This window comes from Bidens hawaiensis, unplaced genomic scaffold (genome assembly GCF_021521415.1).
Source record: "Bidens hawaiensis isolate Kalapana, Puna unplaced genomic scaffold, B.hawaiensis_p1.1 tig00008796_1, whole genome shotgun sequence".
NCBI classification, from domain to species: Eukaryota; Viridiplantae; Streptophyta; class Magnoliopsida; order Asterales; family Asteraceae; genus Bidens; species Bidens hawaiensis.
Genome location: NW_027491634.1, coordinates 243,814 through 269,384, shown reverse-complemented (window position 1 = coordinate 269,384; position 25,571 = coordinate 243,814). Strand labels below are relative to the sequence as shown.

The window sequence follows — 25,571 nt, the reverse complement described above, 5'->3', positions numbered from 1 at the left end:
TTAACTCATCTTTGACCATGTATCAGAAAATCTAACGCGTCTTTGACGACATGTTAGCATAACACATCGTCAAAGACGCGTTGGATTTCCTAACACATGGTTAAAGACGCTAACATGTCGTCAAAGACGCGTTAGATTTCCCAACACATGGTTAAAGATGAGCTAGGCATTCAAACACTTAGTCAAAGATATGTTAACGCGTAGTCGAAGATATGTTAGCTTTTTTGTTTGTTTTTTTAATATTATATTTTTATAACTAGTTTTACTTATATTTGTTTTTCTTTTATAACTTTTAATATATAAAATTTTATATTATTTCGAATATACCGACGAGAAATGTTTACTTTTATCTACGGACCGACATAAATTTTATTTAAAACCGAGCGGGGTCAAATTTTATTGAATATTTCGATATTGATTTGGCACGGCTCGAGTTTGAGTTAGTTTATGTGGTCAGTAGGTAAAAGTAAGCATGTCTCGTCGGCACATTTGAAATAATATAAAACTTTTATATATTAAAAGTTATAAAAGAAAAACAAATATAAGTTAAACTAGTTATAAAAATATAATATTAAAAACAAACAAACAAAAAGCTAACATATCTTTGACTATGCGTTTAATGCTAACATATCTTCAACTACGTGTTTAGAAGCCTAACTCATCTTTAACCATGTGTTAGAAAATCTAATGTGCCTTTGACGACGTGTTAGCGTCTTTAACCATGTGTTAGGAAATCCAACGTGTCTTTGACGACGTGTTATGCTAACATGTCGTAAAAGACGCGTTAGATTTCCTAATACGTGGTCAAAGATGAGTTAGAGAGGGTAATTTTTGGAAATATTAAGTTTAAAGTACAAAGTTGAAATCTCATTTTGTAGATGGACTATTTTGGGGATTTTCCCGGAGACTTTATCCGGTTAAAGCCCTTTTAAGGGGAAGGAGGTTTAATTTTTTTAACAATATATTTTTTACATCTAAAGGTTGCTTTTGTTTGGCAACACACTCATATGTCATATTCTCAAGCTTAAGCATGTGTGAAGCAACACTAGGTGAATTAGGCCTCATAATATCGAACCCTTTTGAGAATTTTCCAGAGGTTTAGCGAGTGTTCGCTGTTAAAAGAAAAAAAATACCGTGTTAGGTAAGTATATCACTTTTATTTTAACAGTAATATTCAGAATAATAATAATAATTTAGATTTTGAATATATTCAATAAACAGAATACGGAATATATATGCTTTTATTTTGTTTTCCAAATTAGTAAAAGAAAGATCAATTTCTTTTATCGTGAGATATCCTAACTTTTATTCCACGTTAAACACATAACATTAATCAATATTCATACTGGCATCAACGATATTCCATACGTCAAATACCATAATTACATTCTATGGTCATACACATATAGCGCTAAATGCGGAGACCATTGATTCACCATAAATCACCAAATTCCAACCAATTACAACTACTTACTGTTCACATTTTATTTAATTTTTAATTTCATTTAATTTCTCTAGCTTCATGATCACAGTTTTTAGGCAATACCGCGTTGTTTTGCTGGATACATTGCATAAATACTTTTTTGCTTGTTAGAAGAATTATTTAGGATTTTTATTTCATAATGTGCATATTATTGATAAGTTAAAAATCAGTTATTGAAGATGCGTTGCTTCTCTTGCATAAAGTTTTGCTCAAAAGATGTCAAAAACTACGACGATGATATCGCATCCATTGAAGCAGGTTTGATGACTTAAAACCCGTAAATCACACATTACACTCGATTCGTTATAGTTTACGGTTTAATTTGATTTTTTTTATAACTTACAGTTGATGAAACGGGAAGTACACGTAAGGGTGTTACCGGTAAGCACATAATATTTAAGCATTTATATTATTAATTATGCTTAGATGTCTTAGCTGATATAATAATATTATGTTGGTGCATAGATGAGAAAGAGTTTAGTAGTCAGAGGGCTAATGCGACGCATTGTTTTACACTTAAAGAGCTTGTTATCGCGACACAAAATTTCAAAGATGATAATTTGATTGGAGAAGGTGGGTTTGGAAGTGTTTATAAGGGCCAGTTGGATTCAGGGAAAGTAAGTTGTGTTGTTACTATGATTTTAAGCTTTTTTTTTATATGATTGCGGGACTAATTGTGTTAGATTTGATGAATAGATGGTTGCGGTAAAGAAGCTTAACCTTAATGGTGATCAAGGGAACCAGGAGTTTATTGTGGAGGTTTTGATGTTGAGTTTATTGCGACATTCGGATCTTGTTACTTTGACAGGTTATTGTGCACATGGAGATCAAAGGTTGTTGGTTTATGAGTTCATGTCACTTGGCAGCCTGGAAAATCATCTTTTTGGTAGGTATTATTGGCATGATTGTTTTTCTTTTGAGTGATAAATATGATTGCTATATGATTAATCTCATAAGAATTGATTGTTAGTTAACATAGAATTGCTGCATCAAAGATTATGTTGTTCCCTGCATTTGGGTCTAATTGTGATTTTTAGGTTTTTTTTTTTTTTTTTTTTTCCTGAAAGACCAAATTCATTAAAAGAAAAGGACAACTTACAAGATGCAAGAGCCCGAAAAATAAAAACGAACAACTGAAACAACTACAAGCTCATAACGGAAAATTAACGAAACTAAACCTGCACCATTTCTCCCAATCAAGATCCGGTCTTTTGCTCCTTTGATTGACCCATAGGAATAATGCCGCTTATATATAATGTTGGGGTGTTAATTTGTTAGCCCTTTGATGTATTTGTCACAAAAAAGATATAAGATTCTGAATAGTGAGAAGTGCTATCTTACTGCAAAGTGGTGTGCATGGGTTCGTTTTGGGCTCAAACCGATCGGCTTTGATTTGGGTTCGGTTTGGTTTTGCCATTTTGGCTTGGAGCATTTGAGCCGAAAAAAATTGGCCCAAAGAAATGAATTTGAGCTTAATTCTTTTTGTTAATTAATAATTAACATTTGAGTTACAATATTTGGTTTACGTTCACCAAAAGTTCGTTTTTTACAAAACATAAAACTAGATCATCGATTTTTGTTTGGGTCCAGTTCTTTTGGTTTCATGCATACACCTGTTGCAAGGATAGCTTGTTGCATTTGATTCTTATGACCTTGCATGTTTCATATATATATTTTTTAAAAAAAAACAAGAAATTAATGGGAGAATTTTATTTTTTAACATGATATGTTTAATTTCCAGATCTTGAGCCTAATCACGAGCCACTCGATTGGCACACGAGACTAAGAATTGCTGTTGGTGCAGCTCGTGGCCTCGAGTATCTCCATTGCAAAGCAAATCCACCTGTAATTTATCGCGATTTAAAATCTTCAAACATATTATTGGATGATGACTTCAATCCGAAGCTTTCAGATTTTGGACTAGCTAAATTGGGCCCGGTTGGCGATAACACTTACGTGTCAACACGTGTTATGGGTACATATGGTTATTGTGCTCCTGAATATGCAACGAGTGGAAAGTTAACTATAAAGTCTGATATATATAGTTTTGGTGTCGTTTTGTTGGAGTTGGTTACTGGACGTAGGGCTATCGATTCAACCAAGAACCCCGGAGAGCGAAATTTAGTTTCTTGGGTGAGAGACTTTTTTTTATTATTGTCTGGTCAAACTTCAGCTTGAAACAGGCCATCTTTATCACTTGGTCTGGTAAAAAGCTGCATTGTGGTAATAATATGTTCTAGGGGTGTCGGGTGTGCATGCAACCAAAAAACCGATCAGAAATTGAAAAAACCAAACTGAAACAAAAGACAATTTGGTTTTATGTGTTTGTAGAAACCTAACTTTCGGCCCGGTTTTAGTTTGCGTGTAATAAAGACAGAGAAATCAATCGAGCTAAATTTATAGATTTTCATTCTATATTTTTTATTTTTGATTTTAAGTAATTTATAAGATTTTAATAAATAGTGTGGCCAAAATATATTGGCCCAAATGTATAATAATCAATTGGTTATTAATTGAAAAAAAAAAAATAGGTCAACATTCAGTATTTTGGGCCAATTTTTTCTTTTTTACCCAAACTTTTCTAGATCAAATGGCAAAACCGAAAAAACCAAGCCCAACCAAAAATTGAAAACTAAAAGTCACTTAAAAATAAAAATGAAAATCTATAAAGTCGGCTCGGTTCTTTTTTTTTTTTTGGTTTTCATTACATGCAAAACCAAAACCGAACCGAAATATTTTAGCCCAAATATATAATAATAAATTGGTATTATTTAATAAAAAGCTTTAGGTGCAAATTCATTATTTTGGACCAAAAAGTTTTGTTTTGGCCCAAAACTTTCATACTCAAATAGCAAAACCAATAAAACTAAACTGAACCGAATGATTTTCAAAAACCAAAATTTCGACCCGAACTGACCCATACACACATTATTGATAACTAAACTTAGACTTTTGTGATGCTTTACCCGCTCACAAGTAAATGGGTCAAATTTGTTTCTTTCATTGACGTTTTTGAATTTATGCAGTCCCGTCCTTTTTTAAAAGACCGTAAGAAGTTTCTTAAATTGGTGGACCCACTACTGCATGGTCGATTCTCAACGCGTTCGGTGCACCATGTGGTTACAATAATCGCAATGTGTCTTCAAGAGGAAGCAAATTTTCGGCCCTTGATTAGTGATATTGTTGTTGCATTCGAGTTGTTAGTTTCTCAAGCTGAAAAGTTTGAAAACCATAAAAGTTTGACCGTTGATTCGCAACCATCACCCTCTGAACAAGATGGATACCGTGCTTGTGACCCGTGTACATGATGTTTTTTTGTTGCTGATGAGGTTTCTTTTGCAGATAGATACATGATATATATGATCTTACTTAATGTTCTCTTTCTTGGTCATACAACATTTTTTTTATGAGTTCGATTAATACGACATCATTAGACATAAACATATGGATTGGATGTATAAATTAAGAAAACTATCTTAAATGCAATGCTATGTGTTATGAAAACAGGTCCTACTACCAAACAAGCAGCACGGCTCACAGGTTTAACCGCTTGATTCAGTCCAAGTAACCGGTCAGCCAATATAGAGAGAAGGCTTGGTTGATTTATTCAAACCGCTCATTTCAATTGTGGCTGATCTTTTAGTAACTGATCGAACCAATGAAACCGACTTTTTCAAGTTTTACCTGTGCTGCAAATTTCAAAACATTGCTTAAAGTTTAATCTAGGATATGCAGATAAAATGCCTCAAGAGAAATTGCAAATAAATCATTTTTTTTAAATAAACATACCGAACCTATATTCCCGCCACAGCGTGTGTGGGAATTCAACTAGTTATCCTTAAATAACAAAGTGAATCTTAACCCCTATGGTATGAACCAGTGTGATTGAATTCACACTTATGCACACACACCTTCCCGGTGTTAACAACTAAAAACATAGGATAGTAATTGAACTAAACTTAGGATAGTAATTAACATAAACATAATTAGTTAATAAGGAAAAAACACCTTCTTTCAAACCAAAAAGTTCAACCAAATTCATGGGCGTAATTCGATTGAATTGCAGTTGAGGTTCTTATTGGGACTAATGTTATAAGTAGGAATAGTGTTGAGATTAAAGTGGATGTTGATGTATATCAACTTTACCTAACCAAATGCTATTAGTCAATGGTGTATTTAAACCCACAATCAATGAATAATTGGCACGTACCGAATGAATAACGTACTGATTCTGTTCCTGTCTTACTTCTTGATTATAATCCGTACGCATCATAATGACAGTGATACAATTAGGGTGGCTTCATGGGCATCCGGATAACATGAGGAGCAAATACCTTAATAAGTCAGTCAAGTCTTGTGCTTCTTTACTCTTCCAATCTTGACTAATTATGTTCTTTCAAATCTTTGCACCTTCCTTGAAATTTCCTTCTCATTCCGTGTGTCGATTTTGCTTCCTGATCAGTTGGATGATATAGATTTGCAGTCTAAAAATGGTTCGTTCATAAGATGACACACATATATGATTTTAAGGAAGCACAGAGACTATCATATTATTTGGATGATCAAAGACAACTCTAGCATAAGATCATCTCCATCTTTAGATTTAAGGATCTTTTCGTGCACTAGATTACCATAACCATGTGGTTTTTCACTTGTTTTATATTTTCCCTTACTCTATTGAATATAGTTATTTATTACTTAAAGAAACAACATGAGGGAGAAGATTGTGATAAGAAGGATCTATCCTTGTCATTATCACCACGAGATAAAACGTGTAGACGTTTTTCACTTGAAGAAATCAAATTAGCAACTCATGATTTTGATGATGTTCTTGTGATCGGAAAGGGGGGGTTTGGTAAGGTATACAAAGGGAAAATTAACTTCGGGAAAGTTATAGATGTTGCGGTCAAGAGGTCGAATCTTGATTCTAGTCAAGGGGCAACCGAGTTCTGGGCAGAGATTGATATGCTTTCCAAGTTTCGTCATAGTCATATCATCTCTTTACTAGGATATTGTGAAAAAGAAATGATCCTTGTTTATGAATACATGCCCAACGGAAGTCTTGAGGATCATTTGCATAAAAGAAAAAAAGCTATGGGAAGCAATTATTCTCCACTGACATGGGTTCAAAAGCTCAATATTTTGATAGGTGCCGCACGCGGTTTAGACTACCTCCATACAGGTACAGGCGTCCACTCCAGAGTCCTGCATCGTGATGTCAAGAGTTCAAACATCTTACTGGACGAGAATTATTCAGTTAAGATTTCCGACTTTGGGGTGTCCAGAATTGGTCCAGCATATCAGTTAGGCTCTACCGCTGATGTTTATACCAATCAGATCAAAGGCACATTTGGGTACATGGATGCTGAGTATTTCACAACTCGCAGGCTGACACGAAAGTCGGATGTGTACGCGTTCGGTGTGGTGTTATTGGAAATTTTATGTGGTAGACCTGCTGTGGATTTTACATTGGATGAGCAGCAACACAGCCTAGCAGGATGGGCTAGACAGTGCATTAAAGAAGGTAGGATGGGTCGAATTATCGATCCATGTTTGAGGGGGCAAGCCCTTTGTACCTGCCTGGTGGAATTTGGGCAAATTGCATATGAATGCATTCAAACTCGTTCTAAGGATCGACCCACGATGACTGTGGTTCTTGCTAGGCTCGAGTTTTTGTCAACATGGACCTTTCAAACTGTGCAAAGAGCTAGTGACCGAAAACATGTTGGAAGATCCATGTTTATTGAGAAGGCATGGTCAATGTTTTTCACCAAAGGTGCAAGTAAGTTTAAGTGGTCATCTACTGTTTAAAATAACACAGGTCAATTTTTTAGGGTATTTCATGATTTTGTGCAGTTAGTTTTTGTTTTCAGTTTTGTTGCATATTTCATTTAGTTCTTCTATAGAAACATAAATTATTCTTTCCACAGTCTCCAAAATTTCTGATGCAAAGACACTTGCTCAAAGCATCGGCAACAATAAGAAAGACATGACGATGGAAAAACATGCCATCAAGGCGGTGAAAATTGGCTATCATGATGGTGGCGTTGCACCTGCTTCTGGGCAGGTGGTGCCACTGTCCCCAAGTGGGGAGACAATGATATCACACTCGAAGCTGTTCAAGTTTTCCGATCTAAAGAGGGCCACAAAGAATTTCAAACAGGACAGGATCATTGGAGAGGGTGCTTTTGGGAAGGTTTACAAAGGGTGGATGGAATGTGTGACATTTGGTTATGGGCTTGCTGTGGCCATCAAGAAATCAGATCCCCTCAGCGATCAAGGTTTCAACGAGTGGCAGGTTGGTTAGTTAATAGTTATGTTACTTTTCGTAAGGGAATTATTGTAAATTATACCATGCGTTTGTGCGTTTTTTGTTACAGACAGAAGTGAAACTCTTGGAAAAACTTATTCACCCGAATATTGTTAAGCTTTATGGATATTGCTGGGAAAAGAAGAAATTTCTTCTTGTTTATGAATATATGCAAAAAGGAAGCTTGGACATGCATCTCTTCAGTGGTACGTATTCACATCCGAATCAAAAACATGAAATATTTGTACTTCAAATTTTACAAACATGTTTATTTATTTTAACTTGCAATTTGCAGAAGATGCAGAACCGCTTCCATGGGACACAAGGATTAAAATAGCACTGGGAGTAGCTCGGGGCCTTGCTTTCTTGCACACTACAGAAAATAATGTCATTTGCAGGGATGTGAAATGCTCAAATATTTTGTTGGATGAGGCAAGTAAAAGACTAATCACTATTACTTTAAAAATGTGCATATGATTTTAGTTGCACACATGTGAAGACTTTTGATGTTCTGAGTTAAATACTTTAGATTTTATATTTAATATTTCAGGATTATAATGCCAAGCTCTCGGATTTTGGGATGGCAAAACTTGGTCCGGTCGATGGAGAGTCTCATGTCTCCACATGCGTAAAAGGCACATATGGCTATGCAGCTCCTGAATATGTGGCTACTGGTTCGCTTTCTTATCTCCTTGTGCAATCATATATGATATCATCATCGTCATCATCATCATCGTACTCAGTATATCCCACCAATAGCAATGCTATGGTAGGGTCTGAGGAGGGTAAGATGTAGACAGCCTTACCTCTATCCCATAGGGATAGAGAGGCTGCTTCCGGTGAGACCCCCGGCTCGATAGTAGTTTTGCATCAAGCCTTGGACATAAGGCACATAGCACTCAATCATCGGGACACCGGCTGATCGGTGCATGTGCCCTTGTCTTTCGGCTATCAACGCCACCACATGATGCCTGATTAACCTTCCGCCACTTTTAACATTATTTTCACGAGATTAGTAAAATAACGTCAAAATTAGTGCAATTTTACTTTTGCCCACCCGAGGGTTCACACATATATACATTATATGCGCGCACCGCAAGCAGGGCGTCAATCATATATGATATCTAGTTGCAAAAGGAACATGTCATAGCTCAGAATGAGTAGCTTCTGTAAGGCTGATTGATCTATTCATTGCTTTAATAGTTTATAAATATGTAACGCAATAAGCATATTGACTCCCAAAATATATTATTACTGTGATACAACTGCTTTGTTAAAGTTCTTGATATTTATATGTTTATTGAAGGATTTTAGAATATTATCCATCGTCCCTTCTTATTAACAATATCCCCTTATATAGGGTCAAGATACATATCTCCTATACTATTACAATTATACTCAAATAATGATAACACAAGTCGAAGCGTGAAGTTGTTGACTAAGAGGCGGTCGAATGCTTAGACTGGAGCGAAAATCATCAAACAGCAGCTTGGGAAGACCTTTGGTGAAGATATCAGCTATCTGAAATCTGGTCGGTACATGTAGTATTCATACAGTGCCCCGTTGAACCTGCTCGCGAACAAAATGTATGTCCAATTCGATATGTTTAGTGCGTTGATGTTGAACTGGATTGCCGGAAAGGTAGATGGCACTAACGTTGTCGCAATATACCAAAGTAGCAATAGTTAACGGTTTGTGAAGTTCAAATTCGAGATTTCGTATCCAGCAGACTTCAGCTGCCACGTTAGCCACAGCTCTGTATTCGGCTTCCGCACTTGAGCGAGAGATAGTAGCTTGCCTTTTAGACGACCAGGAAACAAGATTGTCCCCTAGATAGACGCAATATCCGGACGGTAGATCGACGTGTGTCGGGGCAGCCAGCCCAGTCGGCATCGGTGTAGGCACGTAAAGATACAGTCTTCGACGGACCAAGAGTTAAACCATATGAGGTTGTACCTTTAAGATACCTTAAAATTCGTTGAAGAGCATCCCAGTGTGACTGTTTTGGTGAATGCATATGAATGCAAATTTGTTGTACCGCATATGAAATATCCGGACGTGTAAATGTCAGGTACTGTAATGCTCCTGCAAGACTTCGATAAAGAGTCGGGTCCTCAAAATTAGGGCTATCTGAATTACTTAGTTTCGGTTTGGTCTCGACGGGTGTGGGAACCGATTTACATTGTGTCATGCCAGCACGTTTAAGAATGTCATGTGTGTAGGTCTGTTGTGAGAGGAACAAGTGATTACCTGTCCGAGACACCGTAATGCCCAAAAAATAGCTTAAGGGGCCCAAATCTTTCATGTCAAATTCCCCGGCTAGACGAGCCATCAGTTGAAGACGAAGGTTATTTGTGGACGCGATGAGAATTATGTCGTCCACGTAAATGAGAAGGTATGCAGTTTCCGGACCATGATTGTAAATAAACAATGAATTGTCACAACGACTTTGTATGAATCCAATAGTAGATACAAAATCAGTAAACCGTTGGTACCACGCCCTAGGTGCTTGTTTGAGGCCATAAAGTGACTTCTTGAGACGACAAACATGATCCGGGTAATTCCGATGTCGAAACCCCATTGGTTGATGCATGTAAACTGTTTCGGTGAGGGTGCCGTGAAGAAAGGCATTAGTGACATCAAGTTGGTGAATAGACCAGGATTGAGCTAAAGCAAGGGTTAAGACCGTTCGTATAGTAGCCGATTTTACGACCGGGCTAAAAGTTTCACCACAGTCCACGCCAATTTGTTGGTTACGCCCATCACAAACCAACCGGGCTTTGTAGCGTTCAAGGGTCCCATCAGACTTGAACTTATGACGAAAGATCCACATGCTACGAATGACATTCATTTCGGGTTGGTGTGGAACTAACTCCCACGTCTTATTTTTAATAAGGGCATTAAACTCGACCGTCATGGCGTTATGCCATTCCGGAGTGGATAAGGCAATCTTTGGGTTTTTGGGAATTGGTTCAATGACTGAGGTGTAAAGGTTGAAAAATTGTTTAGGTTAACGATTCTGTCCATGGTGCGGGTGCGAATGGTTCGACCGGTGGAGGGGGCAGGTGACTGAGTGGGGGCAGAAGCTGCCAGATTGTGTTGTGGGTCAGATGCATTTATTGTATCTGGTGGAGTTTAGTCAGGAGGGTTGGGGAAGGTGGAGGTGACGGTGTTTGTTGAACTGGGTGTTTGGGCCTGCATGAATATGTTTGGAGTGGAATGGTGGGATGGGAATTATTCTGTTGGGCCGGGGAGGAGGGCGATATTGCAGGCTGTTGTGAACTGAGCAATGGGGGCTGGTGGGTTGGGTTAATAGGTTGAGTGTGAGTGAGACCATAAGAGGGGATTCAGAAAAGAAGTCAGAAATTCATAGTTTTGTAATTTAGGTTGCGAAATTGATGCGCTTAAAGTGGTATATAAAAATATTGCAATTACTTAACCTAGCACAACGAGTAATAAAAACCTAGAATACCCTAAACCAAACCACTAGCAACAGGCAAGTGAACCTATCGGGTGTAAAATAGCTATGGGAAGTCCGGGAGTATCGAACTAGATTCTAAAAGCTAAATAAATTAATTAAATTAACGAACTAGATTCTAAAAGCTAAATAAATTAATAATTAAGAAAAAGATTATTTTTGGATTTTTATTTATTTTATTTTAAAACTAATAATTATTTAGACTAATTAATTAAACTAAATTAACTAATAAATTAAACTTAAACTCTAAAGACTTAAACGAAGACAATAATGAGAAATGCGTTACCTAGACTTGAAATCCTATTTGTGAATCTTGGATACTTATCGGCTATGGAAACTGTGATGGAACCGGGATCTAAAGATACGACGCCCTAGACATCCTAGTGGATCCCTAATCATTCTCTGGGTGTCACCTAAAAGGATTACCTAAGGGGCGTATGACGCAAACCGGTTGGTTGGATTACCTCTCAGTCTCTCTAACAATATTAAAGTACTCTAATGACTAGATCACCTCTCAGTCTCACTAATCACAATACATCCGGGAGTGTAAGGGACGTAAGGAGTAACCTAAAGATGCTCAAAAAAGACTTAGGATAGCAAAAATCAAAATACAATAAGGGGGAAATCCACTCTCGTGTAATCTATGCCCAAACCGCCTAATGAATAAGACAACCCCAACTATCTATTACCTCTCAGTCTCAAGATAGGTAGAACACTTAAAATCTCTCAACCCTCAAACAATAGTTCCCATGGATTATGTCGACTATAAACCATAAACTAGTTACGAACATACAGTGGGTAACCTAATATGCGTCTACACATGAAAGACATTCACAAAGACATATATGGAACAATTGAATAAAAGTAAATTAATATTAAGCATGCATATTCATCTTAAAAACATCAAAAAGTCTATTACAATAATATTAGTCCAACACCAATAACTCAATACCGACAAGCAAACCAAAACTCAACAAATATTCATTCAAAACCTAAACAGCTAATAAGGTTTTAGCCAACAATCATGCTCAAAACAAGAAAGTAACAAATTTGTTCAGCTAGTTTCATAATAAAAATAATAAATCCCAAAAAAACTTAGCTGCGGTCTTCTATTGATTTTTGCTCCACTTGCAACAATAATAATAGTAATTCTCTTAAGAATGTGATCACTCTCTCTCCAATCAAGATACCTTCTTCTTTGCTTTGCTGCTACCCGTCGAAAATATAATAATCTTGATGTGAGGCTAGTGGCGGCTGCTAGCTTCCATAGGGGTTCTGCTCTTCATGTCTCTTTATGAATATATATATATATATATATATATATGAATCTTTCACCGACACCCTTCATGAAAACAAATAAATAAATAAACAATAATAAAAAGAATAATATGGCAGCTCCAATAATTCCTATTCTTGTATCCACTGACTTTCAAATCGTGATATTATTATTATTATTTATACGATTATTTTTTCTTTTCTTTTTTTTAAATACTACTTATAATAGTTAATTCTAATAATTGTAAAAATTAGTAATATATAACAATGTTCGACCCTTCGTTCGTCGGTCACAAGTTTATTAAAAGTGTTCAATTTTAGCCCGTTGTCTCTTGAAACCATTTAACTTACATACGAACCAAATAACAACAATATTCAATAAAAACTTGGCTCAAAAACACTTAAAAGTATGGAGTATTATATAATAATATGTATAATTTAGACCACATCAGAAATAGTTGCAAAAGGAAATACTGTTTCGTCAAATTAAACGTGACGATAAATTATGATTTTGTGATTCGTTAAGTCGAGGCATTTGTATCCCCGATGCTTGGTTGGATATCCGAGAAAGACACAAGGAGTGGATCGAGGTTGTAACTTGTGAATAGTTGTATGAGGAAGAAGGGGGTAACATAGACATCCGAACACTCGTAGGTGATCGTAGGTAAGCAAGCGGTGGTATAGTAATTGGGTTGGAGTTTTGAGTTGTTTATTTTTGTGAGGTAAGATGTTTAGAAGATAGGTGGCTATATCCAAGGCGTGGTGCCATAAATTATTTGTTAGGTGTGCTTGGGCTAACAAGGTTCGGATTATATTATTGATGGAGCGAATGGTGCGTTTAGCTTTTCCATTTTGGGAGGAGGTGTGTGGGCAAGAAAACCGGAAAATCATGCCGTTATGTTGACAAAAATTTTTAAATGATGAATTTATATATTCTTTCCGTTGTCACATTGAAATTGTTTAATTTTCCGGTTAAATTGTGTTTGTATAAGGTTTGAGAAATGAGTAAATGTGGAGTAAACATCAGATTTATGACTGAGCGGGTATGTCCATAAAAAATTGGTAAAATCATCAATGAACAAGATATAATATCGGTGTCCAGCAATGCTAATAACAGGTGACGTCCATAGATCACTATGGATTATGTCAAAAGGCATACAAGTAAGTGTATAAGAGGCAACAAATGAAAGTCTAGTAAATTTCCCAAACACACAAGATTGACATAGTTTATTGTTTAATCAACCAAAATTAATAAAACTAGACTTTCTAAGAGAATTCAATAGTTTTGGCCCAGGGTGGCCTAATCGTTGATGCCAGACATCTTGAGATATGGCAGCAAACGTTGATGAAGAGCGAATCTTGGATAATTGTTGAGGTGTGAGAGGATAGAGATCCCCAGAGCTATTGTTGCGTAGGATACGAGCTTTGGTCTTGAGGTCCTTCACAAGAAAGCCAAACGGATCAAATTTAATAGACACTTGATTGTCCGTTGTGAAACGGCGGACGGATAAAAGGTTTTTAATGGTATTAGGGACTAAAAGGACATTATTTAGTTTAAAAGGTGGGTATGGTGGTTTTAAGGTTTGATTGCCGTATCCACTAACAGGAATGGTATTACCGTCACCAACAATAATGTTACGAGAAATGCCCATATTAAAAAAGACGAGAAGTTACCTGGGTTGTTGGTCATATGGTTTGTTGCCCCCGTGTCCATGAACCAAGGTTGCTCCGGTGGATAAAGAGACATTGTGTGAAGAGCTTGCTCGATGTCAGTTGGAGTATAGCCAGCTGTGTATGCTTAAGTAGGGCGTGGGCCCAGAATACTGTGAGTGCCTTGGGTAGGAGCAGGAGATCTAGCGGCTGTTGGATAAGGACATGGTGGGGTGGACCACTGGTACCAGGGGCTAGTTGCCATCATCGGTTGCCATGGAGAAAATCCAATTTGTTGAGTTAGGTAGAGGGATCCCCGACCACGGCCATAAGATTGGCGACCACATCCCCTGCCACGAGAACGACCCCTGCCACGACCCTGTTCCGAAGTGTGAACCTCCTGCCGAGAGTAGTCCCGACTATGAGCAAAGTTGTGGTCGGAGTTTGAGGCATCAGATTTTGTAGAAGAGGCTTGTAAGGCTGTGGCAGCCGCCTTAGATGCATGTAAAGTTTGGTGTGTGAAGAAACACTAACCTGACCCCGGGCAGATTACGGGTAACCTGGGGGTTAGATAGATGTTTCCCACGAGGGGTTAGACCCGCTAAAGATGGTTCTTCTGATAACCTGCAAAACAGACACCGTGAGCTTGTCACTGAGAAGGGGGGGGGGTTCCTCCTTGTGACCACCCTCCGGCGTGAGAATCAGACTAGATTGCTCTTTAAATATAAATGTATATTAAGAGATTGCTAGAGCAGATATCAGGTATAATATGATGAGATATGTTAAGATGAGATGGTCATACCATTTGTGGTATTTATAGCCGAAGGTAGGTTTCCAAGGAGGTGTGGCCGGCTGCAATAGTATTCCTGTTCTACCAACAGTGGCCTACGCACGTGCCCTGCTGGTAGTTGGTGGGTAGGCAGCGGCTGATAGTGACCAGGCCTGCTGTGTACTATTCCTTTTCCACCAACTGCCGGCTATGCACGTGGTATGACAGGAGTTGGTGAGTAGGCAGCGGCTAATAGTGACATACAGTACAGGAGCATGCTGCTCGCCATACTGTTGTCAATAAGCTGTCGTATCTTTAGTCAGATCTTTTGCCCATACCTCGTCAGGTACAGTACAGAAGATCTTCCCGTATCGTACGGACTGGCTTATTTGGGCGGGAGTATTCCCCCTCCCGCCCTTGTGCGGGATTATTCCCGGCTTTGCTCATTCCTTCAGGTGACACTGAGTGATTGAGAGCTAAGTGCCTTGTGCGTGTAGCCTTGCTGCGCGGGTGGCCTTCCCTGATGGCTTGTATCCGCAACTGCGGGAACAGGCAGAGTCCTTAACCATTGGGAGGCATTTCCTGCGGGAACAGCTTGCGTACTGCGCGTAAGGACGTCACGTCTCTGAGCATGGTTGGTCCTGCGGATCCAGTTGGTTTCTGCGCAGACGTCCCTTTTCAAGGTGAGTCTTGCGGGTCTAACTGGGCTCTGCTGGGACCTACCTCTTCAAGTCCCCCCAGTCCAATGTTCTTCTCATGAGTGTTTAATAAAGTGAGGTGAACTTTTGGACTTAAGCAAAGGGTTTTGAAAAGGGTTTTTTAAGGTTTTCCATGGGGATTCTTCCCGCGGAAGTCCTTGTCACTTGCAGAAATTCCCGAGTTTCCTGCTTGATCTTTGGGTATGATGCGGGTAGGTCTGTAACCTTCTCGCAAGTCAGGAGCGTTGAGTCCCACTTGTGTGGATTCTCCATGAGGTTTTGGTAGTTTTGAACATAGTGATCAATTATGTTAAAACCACCAATTCCATCCTGGAGCTTCAAACAATGTAGTTCTCGACGTTCCCGCTATGCGGGGATGTTATTTCCGTTTCCGCAAGCATTGCCCAGAAGATCCTTCTTGGTTTCAATTCCCAGCGGAGCGCTAGGTATGTGAAGGGTTTTGCCTTGACACTCTACCCGCGCTCGTCTTACGGTTACTTTACTTCCAAGGTATTCCTGGCGTCAATTCCCTGCGGGTGCTAGGTATGTGAAGGGTTTTGCCTTAACACTGTACCCGCACCCGTCTTATAGTTACTTGGTTGCCGAGGTACTCTTGGCTTCAATTCCCTGCGGGTGCTAGGTATGTGAAGGGTTTTGCCTTAACACTGTACCCGCATCCGTCTTACGGTTACTTGGTTGCCAAGTTATCCTTGGCTTCAATTCCCTGCGGGTGCTAGGTATGTGAAGGGTTTTGCCTTAACACTGTACCCGCATCCGTCTTACGGTTACTTGGTTGCCAAGTTACTCTTGGCTTCAATTCCCTGCGGGTGCTAGGTATGTGAAGGGTTTTGCCTTTACACTGTACCCGCATCCGTCTTACGGTTACTTGGTTGCCAAGTTATTCTTGGCTTCAATTCCCTGCGGGTGCTAGGTATGTGAAGGGTTTTGCCTTAACACTGTACCCGCATCCGTCTTACGGTTACTTGGTTGCCAAGTTAAGGGGTATTTTCCCGCTTACTTTTGAATCTTTGAATTTTTTTTTTGAAATTCGAAGAGTTGGTGAAAGGATAAGAACAGTCCAAACCTCTGAAACGTCGTGCGACGGTTTCTTCTGACTGTGTCAGGACGTGCAGGAAGTTATGGTGACGTGACAGTACATGGTCATTCCAGACGCTTTTTCAGGCGCGTGGGCGCGATTTTTCGGGCGCGTGCCCGCGAAATTAATGGTACGCGTCCTTTCAACAGCTGTTGCCAGCTTGCTTTTCGCCACGTGTCATAGTTTCATTGCACCTTCGATTTCTCTCTCTTCCGCATTAAATTCATCGCATTAATTGCGATTAGTATATAAAGGGGGAGAGGGTTCTTTGTAATCCACACTTTCACTCATCTCTTCATCTTCAAAACGATTTCCGACGAATACTCATCTTTTTAGTCGAGCATTCCCTTGAAATCGTTTTCTTCTTTCTGCAAGATGTCTTCACGTGATCTCGAGTCTACAGCCGATGACAAGAGTACTGCTGGCGAGTGCCAGTGTGCTCTGCCTGTCGATCTGTATCAGTACGTCGTCAGGAAGTTCATGCTCGAGTCTCTCGAGCCTGAGTTTCCTGAACCCCACCAGACGGTGTACGATGCCCCCAGAGGCAAGATCGGGGTATATGCTGCATTCTTTGTTTATGGGAATCTTAGGTTCCCATTGACAAAGTTTGTTTACCGTGTCCTTGAGAGGCACGGTGTGCACCTGACCGAGGTGCATCCGATGGCGATTGCCAAGGTTCGCCACTTCGAGTGGGTGTGCCGGATTCTGGGCATTGAGCCCTATGTTGACCGCCTGATGACCTTCTACTCTTGGAGGTGCATCCAGGGGTGGTATACTCTGATAACCCGGATTAAGGGTTTGAAGATTTGCGCAACCGAGCGCAGTCTTCGCTCGTGGAAGCGGGAGTTCTTCTACATCTCCGCTCGCGCCATCCCCCTTGCCATGAAATTCAAGAATGTGCAAGCACTTCCCAGCCTTCACGCCTCCAACTACCAGGAGGCGGAATGGTTCTCGAAGATATCCCGAGTCCAATATCCGGTTTACCGGTTTGCGGAGTCCGGGATGGTGATGCTGGGGATGAGCCGGGTGTGGAAGGATGCGGATGCGCATAAAATCCCAATCGTCCATGAATACGGTTCGAACTCTGTTCCTTACGGTATGCTCTGTTTCCTTTTGTTGATTTAGAATTTCTTCTAACTTCTTTCCTGTTTATTTCAGAGGGGAACGACTTGCAGTCGCTCATGTACCCGCGGGAGGCTGACGGTCCCGCTCGGATGGGTACTCGCGCTCTAGACGAGAACGAGTTGCCCATCCTAGAACAAACGGCGGATCGGTTCGTGGAGGTCTATCCGCTAGGCCATGAGATCCTTAGCGCCAGGCGGCCAGGTAAGGCGCTATTCGACCCTCGACCCCTCAATGTTGAAACCTCTGCTGGAATTCCTCTAATCGTATGTTCTGATGAGGAATCCGCAGATGGTCATCCGTTGGTGCGGAAGAAGAAGGCTGCCAGCGGGAAGGGGAAGGAGAAGGTGGTCTCCACTGCCGATCCGGCGCCTCGGTCTGATTCGGAGACCGAGAGCGCAGAGGTGGCGGGGAATCCCGGTGGTGATAAGACCGCCGCTCCGGAGGCTGCGACGATTGTCACCTCCGGAGAGCCAAGGATGACAACGGTGACCGGCGTGAAGAGGCCGGCTCCATCGGGTTCATCCCCGCCCGTCCGCACTTTCAGGCTCAAGAAAACCCGTAAGTACAAACTTCCTTTCTTTAACTTCATAGCTTAATATCATTAACACTTATCTTCTCTGTGCAGGCGTGGATGTTGACGCATTCCAGGGTGGAGCGCAGAGTATCCCTCCGCCCATGACGGTAGGCCTGGTCAGCCTACCTGAGGCGACGACCCAGGCGCCTGCGCCTGCTTCCGCTGGTTCAGTTGCTCACTCCTTTGAGCCGACTGTTCCAGCTGTGATGACGTCACCGCCGGCTGTGAGTGCTATTTTTACCGCATCTTTCACCGAGCCGGCGGTTACATTTGCTGCGGATTCCGCGGCGGCTTCTACCATGCCTCCGTCATCGGCAACGACGGCCGAACCTTCAGGTATGCATGGGGCTTATCGCCAACCTCTGCCTCCTTCCCATCTGCCTGACCTCTTGGATGGATTTCCGTTGGGTTCAGGTGATGGGTTTGGCGGCTATCGGCCTGTTATTGACCCTACAGGTGCGTAGGGTTCTTTTGGCCCATTTTATATATATATATTTTTTTTATCATCTTTTCCTAACTGCTTTATGTTTTTTGCAGTGTCGGATTCCAATGAAGTGTATGTTCCACGATGGAACATTCGCCGAGGAACAACCCTTCGCACCCCTGTGGAGTGCGTGGAGTGGGCTCGTCACGCTGCTCCCAGTGGTGCGTTGGGGGAAGCCATGGCTAGCTACCAGGAGGGTAGGCTAACCAATGAGCTTCGGGTTCTCCTGGCCTGGATGCAGCCGCGCGTCGAGCTGCTTTGTCGTGAAAACGACAAGTTAAAAGCAGCTCGCATTAAAGAAGTAGCTCAGGCGCGGGCTGTCCGGGAGGAGAACCAAAGGCTTAACGCAGCTGCTGCGGAAAAGGAGAAGGCCTTCGAGGCCCTCGAGGTTGAAGTTCAGGCCCGGCTCGAGGCCCGTTCCAAGGCTGCCCAAGCTGTTAATGAACAGCTTCGGCTGGCTAAGGAAACTGCAAGGAACGCAACCGAGAGGGCCACCAAGGCTGAAGCTGTTGCTGAGCCTCTACGCGTGGAGAATGAAGAGCTTAAAGCCAAATTAGAGGCTCTCCAGCAGGCTCATGATGCCTTGGCGATGGAAGACGCCAAAAAGCTCCAGGAGATCTTGGACCAGAGGGGGGGTGCTTGACCATACTGAGCGGAAGCTAAAGGGCGTCGAAGAGGCTGCGGCTAAAGAAGTGTCGCTTGCCAACCTCAACAAGAGTGAAGCCGAACACGCCCGTAACGAAGCTCAAGCTGCCCTCCAAGAAGCTCTGGTTGCCAAGGAATGGCTTCTTCGAGAAGCGTTGTCTCAGGTATGCTTTTCATTTCTTTACGCTTTTCTTTGTAGATAAAAGGTTTTGATACTTGTATTTTCTTTTTTGTAGGTTGTGCATCGAGTCTTCACGGAGACGTCTTACGACGATGCTATGAGCGCAGCCCTCAACGCTTCTCACGAGGATGGGGAAAAGGCCGGCTTCCTGCTTGGTCTAGGGTTCGTTGAGAAAGGCGTCCCGCCTTCCAACTTCCCTTTGTATAATGTTGATACTGAAGCTGTTTACGACCAAGCAGTGAACCAGTATGCCGCCTTCCCGCATCCGGTGGTGGAGAAGGTGAACCAAGTTGCTGCTGCTGATGATGGGCTAGCCATCCTTAAAGCTTTCCTTGAACTGCCACGATCTACTGATGGTGCTGGTCCAAGTGGAAGTGGCCCTGAAGCCTGATCCTGAAGATCCCTTCCCACTGCTAGGATAGATTTAGCTTGTATAGATTTATTTTCTTGTAGGCGGGTAGTTACCCGGCCATTCTTGTAATGAATCATTGTGAAATATAAATCTTTGTGCGAGTAAGACCGCTACTTTCTTTGGATTCCTTGCTTTATAAACGTTATATGACTTGCATACTTTAGTTTAAATTAGCAATTTTCCAAGTGTAGAATAAGTTAACCTTTGAACGTGGTAGATAATAGGTTGAAGTTTTGCTTCCTCTTTCGTGATTGTGCGGGTAGGACCGTCACTTGCACTTAGTAGGATGGCTAAACTTTACCTATATCTGACCTGCGTGTAGGTTTTCCTCATCCTTTTTTGAAATTTCTAAGTGTTTAGGATAAGTTAACCTTTGAACGTGGCAGATAATAGGTGTGAAGTTTTGCTCCCTTTCGTGATTGTGCGGGTAGGACCGTCACTTGCACTTAGTAGGATGGCTAAACTTTACCTATATCTGACCTGCGTGTAGGTTTTCCTCATCCTTTTGTTAGAAATTCTGTTTTGAATAAGTTAACCGTTCGACGCGCGGTTGTCAATAGGTTAGTGTTCAGTTTCCTCTCATGATTCATGCGGATAGACCGGCACTTTCATTTAGTGGGATCTGAACTTTTCCCCTTCAACTGACCTGCGTGAAGGTTTGCCGTGTTTTGGGTTTATGCGGGTTTTGCCGCCTTCCCCACGCAACGACTTTCCACGTATTTATGCGGTGAAAACCGGCATATCCGTGTTGAATAAATTAACCGTTCGACGCGCGGTTGTTAATAGGTTAGTGTTCAGTTTCCTCTCATGATTCATGCGGATAGACCGGCACTTTCATTTAGTGGGATGACTGAACTTTTCCCCTTCAACTGACCTGCGTGAAGGTTTGCCGTTTTTTGGGTTTATGCGGGTTTTGCCGCCTTCCCCACGCAACGACTTTCCACGTATTTATGCGGTGAAAACCGGCATATCCGTGTTGAATAAATTAACCGTTCGACGCGCGGTTGTTAATAGGTTAGTGTTCAGTTTCCTCTCATGATTCATGCGGATAGACCGGCACTTTCATTTAGTGGGATGACTGAACTTTTCCCCTTCAACTGACATGCGTGAAGGTTTGCCGTTTTTTGGGTTTATGCGGGTTTTGCCGCCTTCCCCACGCAACGACTCACACTTATGTATGCGGTGAAAACCGGCATCAGTGTTAAAAGTATAAATGTAAAATCATCAGCGTCGATGTTCTAAGGAGAATCATTTCCATTAGAAGTGGCTCTGGGCCTTTTCTTTACAAATTTGGAATTGATTTACATGCAAACTGTGTAATTGAGCTCCCTTCCATGTTGTTGGGATGGGAGTGCCATCGAGCCGATACCTGGTTCGGGATCTCGTTCTTTACGCAGCATGTAGTCTCCATATTAAAGCTGCAATTTTATTCGTGTTTTCCCCAGCTGGGGTTCTACACGCATCAGCCTGCTCAGCGTTCATTGCGCCACGAGGTGCGCGAGCGTCCCATCTCTGACAAATGCTTCGACCATGTCCTTTACGTCTGTGCATTCTTCAGTGTTGTGGCCTTTTGTCCTGTGAAAGTCACAGTATTTGCTCCGATCGGCATTGGGACGATGTCGGATTATTGGAGGCTTTGGCCATGGGAGCTCCTCAGTGGCGAATATCTCGGTGACGCTTTTGGTGAGCGGCGTCCATCTGGAGTTCTGGTTCGACTGTACGTTACCCCTTCCGCCTAACCGATGTTGCAAGCCGGATGAGGTGTCAAAGTTTACCCTTGACTGCCAAATGCCTAGCTTCCGCTTTTTGTTTAATCGGGCGGTAAGGACGTTGTCTTCTCTTGTTTTCTGGGTGTAGAGGTTTGTGCTCTGTGGGAGATCTCTACCCAGTTGTTTCTCCGTTTCCGCAAAGCGTTTAGCTGCTGTCATGATGGCATCCCATGTGGATGGCATGCCATCTTTACCTGTTAAGGTGCGGATGAGCTCTGGGTCGTTCGCGCCTTGAATAAAGGCAGCGCGAACAAGATCTTCGCTAATGTTACCCAGACTTAGCTTCTTCGAGTTGAAGCGAGTGATGAAGTCTGGCAAAGATTCATCTTCCTCTCGAATGCATTTGAGGATTGTCCATTGCTCCTCGGTATACTTTCGTTGTTGGCTGAAGTGTTGGCTAAACTTCTGCTGGAAGTCTGCCCAGTCGTAGATGTGGTTGACCGGTAGACGATCGAACCACGCTCTAGCTGGCCCAACAAGCGTCATTTGGAACATGTAACACCACGTAGGTTCCGTCCAATTGCTGACGGTTGCCCCCGCTATGAACCTGTTCAAATGATCGTCTGGATCAGATATACCATCATAAGTGCCGATGTTGGACATCTGTTTGGCACTTTTCGGGGCGATTGCTTCCGCAATGTCCCTTGCAAATTTGGACGTTCCCGCATTTGCCACAGTTGGTCTGAATGTTTTGGAGAAGTCACGTGGACTTCCACCTGTGTTTTTTGGTTTGAAGGCTTCTCCAAAATGCCTTCTCGGTTGGGAGTCCGTTTCCTTACGCTTCCCTTTTGCCCTATGGCGAGGGTTCGCGTCGGAGTCGGATTCCTCCGAGTCGTCCAAGTATTCTTCGAATTCGTCAGCCTGTTGGACGGAACGCAAGCGTTCGTCCAACTCAGCTTGGAATTCCTTTTGACGTGCCTCCGCCCATGCCTTAACTTCATCGAGTGTTTGGCGGGGGAGTCTTGTTCGTTTCTCTAACTGGGTATCGGTGAATCCCGGTGAGCGATTATTTACTGCACTTGCCCCAGCTTGGGTAACTGGGGTAGTGTTCGTAAAATTTACTTCACTTGCCCCGGCTTGGGTAACCGGGGTAGTGTTTGTAAAAACTGTGTAGCCGGTATTCCCCCCAGTAGCTGGGGTTGTGGTTACCGGAGTTTCTTTAACCATCTTTCCAGAAGTTTGAAAAAACTGGAGAAAAATGAAGTTCTAGCTTTTATGCACGGATGGCGCCAATGAAGAAACACTAACCTGACCCCGGGCAGATTACGGGTAACCTGGGGGTTAGATAGATGTTTCCCACGAGGGGTTAGACCCGGTAAAGATGGTTCTTCTTATAACCTGCAAAACAGACACCGTGAGCTTGTCACTGAGAAGGGGGGGTTCCTCCTTGTGACCACCCTCCGGCGTGAGAATCAGACTAGATTGCTCTTTAAATATAAATGTATATTAAGAGATTGCTAGAGCAGATATCAGGTATAATATGATGAGATATGTTAAGATGAGATGGTCATACCATTTGTGGTATTTATAGCCGAATGTAGGTTTCCAAGGAGGTGTGGCCGGCTGCAATAGTATTCCTGTTCTACCAACAGTGGCCTACGCACGTGCCCTGCTGGTAGTTGGTGGGTAGGCAGCTGCTGATAGTGACCAGGCCTGCTGTGTACTATTCCTTTTCCACCAACTGCCGGCTATGCACGTGGTATGACAGGAGTTGGTGAGTAGGCAGCGGCTAATAGTGACATACAGTACAGGAGCATGCTGCTCGCCATACTGTTGTCAATAAGCTGTCGTATCTTTAGTCAGATCTTTTGCCCATACCTCGTCAGGTACAGTACAGAAGATCTTCCCGTATCGTATGGACTGGCTTATTTGGGCGGGAGTATTCCCCCTCCCGCCCTTGTGCGGGATTATTCCCGGCTTTGCTCATTCCTTCAGGTGACACTGAGTGATTGAGAGCTAAGTGCCTTGTGCGTGTAGCCTTGCTGCGCGGGTGGCCTTCCCTGATGGCTTGTATCCGCAACTGCGGGAACAGGCAGAGTCCTTCACTATTGGGAGGCATTTCCTGCGGGAACAGCTTGCGTACTGCGCGTAAGGACGTCACGTCTCTGAGCATGGTTGGTCCTGCGGATCCAGTTGGTTTCTGCGCAGACGTCCCTTTTCAAGGTGAGTCTTGCGGGTCCAACTGGGCTCTGCTGGGACCTACCTCTTCAGTGTGCCTTCTGTGATTCAGCTGCACATAAACTAGAGCGGGCGTCGTTGAAGTCTGGGAATGGTTTCTTGTTCTGAAGTATGGCAGCCGTTGTTTCATATTGTTCGGTTAATCCCATGAAAAGTTGAAGCACCAATTGTTGATTTGAGAGTGGAGCATCAACATTGGTTAGTTGATCAACCAATACCTTAATCTCTCTGCAATAAGATTCCATGTCAGGAAAATTCTCTAATCGAGTGTTGGTGATTTTGTGTTGTAGATGAAGGGCTCGGGAAGGCTTGTTATCTTGGAATAGAGTTTCAAGGGCAAGCCAAGCATTATAGGCAGTGGCTTTTGGTTTAATGATTGTTTGAAGGAGATCAGTAGATATTGTCCCATATATCCACTGTAATACTATAGCATCGAGTCGGTTCCACAGAGTAACTTCCTCGACTTTTGCCTTATCACCAGAACATCAAGCGGAGATTTGTTGGGTTCCATGTGGTCAAGTACTTGAAAAGCAATGCAGTGGACCCGGAATAATTCGAACCAAGTAACAAATCGAGCAGTTTCATTGTCAAGAACAATAGGGATGAAATTCTTGATATTGGAGATAGCAACTGCAGGGTGAAGTTTAGCATCCATTGGATGTATGTTGCAGTTAAGGTATAATCTGGTAAGGGCTGGTAAGGGACTGGAAGAATGAGGGAGAGAAGCAGAAAAAAAAAATATAGCAGTAGAGAAGGGAGGGAGGAAGATGACGGCTGAGAAGGGTGGTAGGGTTAGGGTTGGCTCAATGATACCATGAAGGATTTTAGAATATTATCCATCGTCCATTCTCATTAACAATATCCCCTTATATAGGGTGAAGATACATATCTCCTATACTATTACAATTATACTCAAATAATGATAACACAATACATTCTAAATATACATTTATGTTATGAAGTCTATTATTTATAATCGTTATTCTTTATTACTACGTACGTGGTTTTATAATTTATAACAATAATGTCAGGATGCAATTGCAGGTTGCCTATCTTTTAAGAGCGATGTTTACGGTTTTGGAGTGGTGATGATGGAGCTGATAACAGGGATAAAAGTTTTTGATGCAATTCAGCATTCTATAAATCATAACTTCGCAAATTGTATTAGACCTATCTTAAGTGGTGAAATAAAACTCCGAAGAATTATGGATCCACGGTTGGAACAAGTTTACCCTTCAAAAGGAGCCAGTAAAGCCATTGCCCTCGCCATAAATTGTCTTGAACAAGAACCCAAGAATCGACCTTCTATGGAAGAAGTAGTGTTGCGTTTGCAAGGAATCAAGAACCTGTCAAAGGCTAATACCAATTACTTGAGTAATTGCTATCATTAAAACCATAAGAGTGCTCATCTGTTTGAAGCAAGACCAAACCAAAACCGAAATAT

General features: G+C 41.9%; 2 protein-coding genes across 2 annotated transcripts; both read left to right on the top strand.

Annotated features, from left to right (window-relative positions):
• Nucleotides 1-1,831: 1,831 nt before the first annotated feature.
• LOC143529976 (putative serine/threonine-protein kinase PBL21) lies at nucleotides 1,832-4,825 on the top strand. The gene is made up of 4 exons (XM_077025639.1): nucleotides 1,832-2,100; nucleotides 2,180-2,369; nucleotides 3,225-3,616; nucleotides 4,510-4,825. Exons 2-4 carry the CDS (start codon nucleotides 2,180-2,182, stop codon nucleotides 4,789-4,791), a joined length of 864 nt encoding a protein of 287 aa, XP_076881754.1. The 5' UTR covers nucleotides 1,832-2,100; the 3' UTR covers nucleotides 4,792-4,825.
• A 1,245-nt stretch (nucleotides 4,826-6,070) lies between these two features.
• LOC143529936 (uncharacterized) lies at nucleotides 6,071-25,518 on the top strand. The gene is made up of 6 exons (XM_077025612.1): nucleotides 6,071-7,265; nucleotides 7,414-7,781; nucleotides 7,864-7,999; nucleotides 8,089-8,225; nucleotides 8,344-8,467; nucleotides 25,172-25,518. Exons 1-6 carry the CDS (start codon nucleotides 6,122-6,124, stop codon nucleotides 25,516-25,518), a joined length of 2,256 nt encoding a protein of 751 aa, XP_076881727.1. The 5' UTR covers nucleotides 6,071-6,121.
• Nucleotides 25,519-25,571: the final 53 nt, after the last annotated feature.

Bases quoted from the DNA above. Each gene is read 5' to 3' on its own strand.
- LOC143529976 (XM_077025639.1), top strand. From the start codon at position 2,180: ATGGTTGCGGTAAAGAAGCTTAACCTTAATGGTGATCAAGGGAACCAG. The intron at 2,370-3,224 runs GTAGGTATTATT...TTTAATTTCCAG, and splicing joins CCTGGAAAATCATCTTTTTG to ATCTTGAGCCTAATCACGAG. The intron at 3,617-4,509 runs GTGAGAGACTTT...GAATTTATGCAG, and splicing joins AGCGAAATTTAGTTTCTTGG to TCCCGTCCTTTTTTAAAAGA.
- LOC143529936 (XM_077025612.1), top strand. From the start codon at position 6,122: ATGTGGTTTTTCACTTGTTTTATATTTTCCCTTACTCTATTGAATATA. The intron at 7,266-7,413 runs GTAAGTTTAAGT...TTCTTTCCACAG, and splicing joins GTTTTTCACCAAAGGTGCAA to TCTCCAAAATTTCTGATGCA. The intron at 8,226-8,343 runs GCAAGTAAAAGA...TTAATATTTCAG, and splicing joins CAAATATTTTGTTGGATGAG to GATTATAATGCCAAGCTCTC.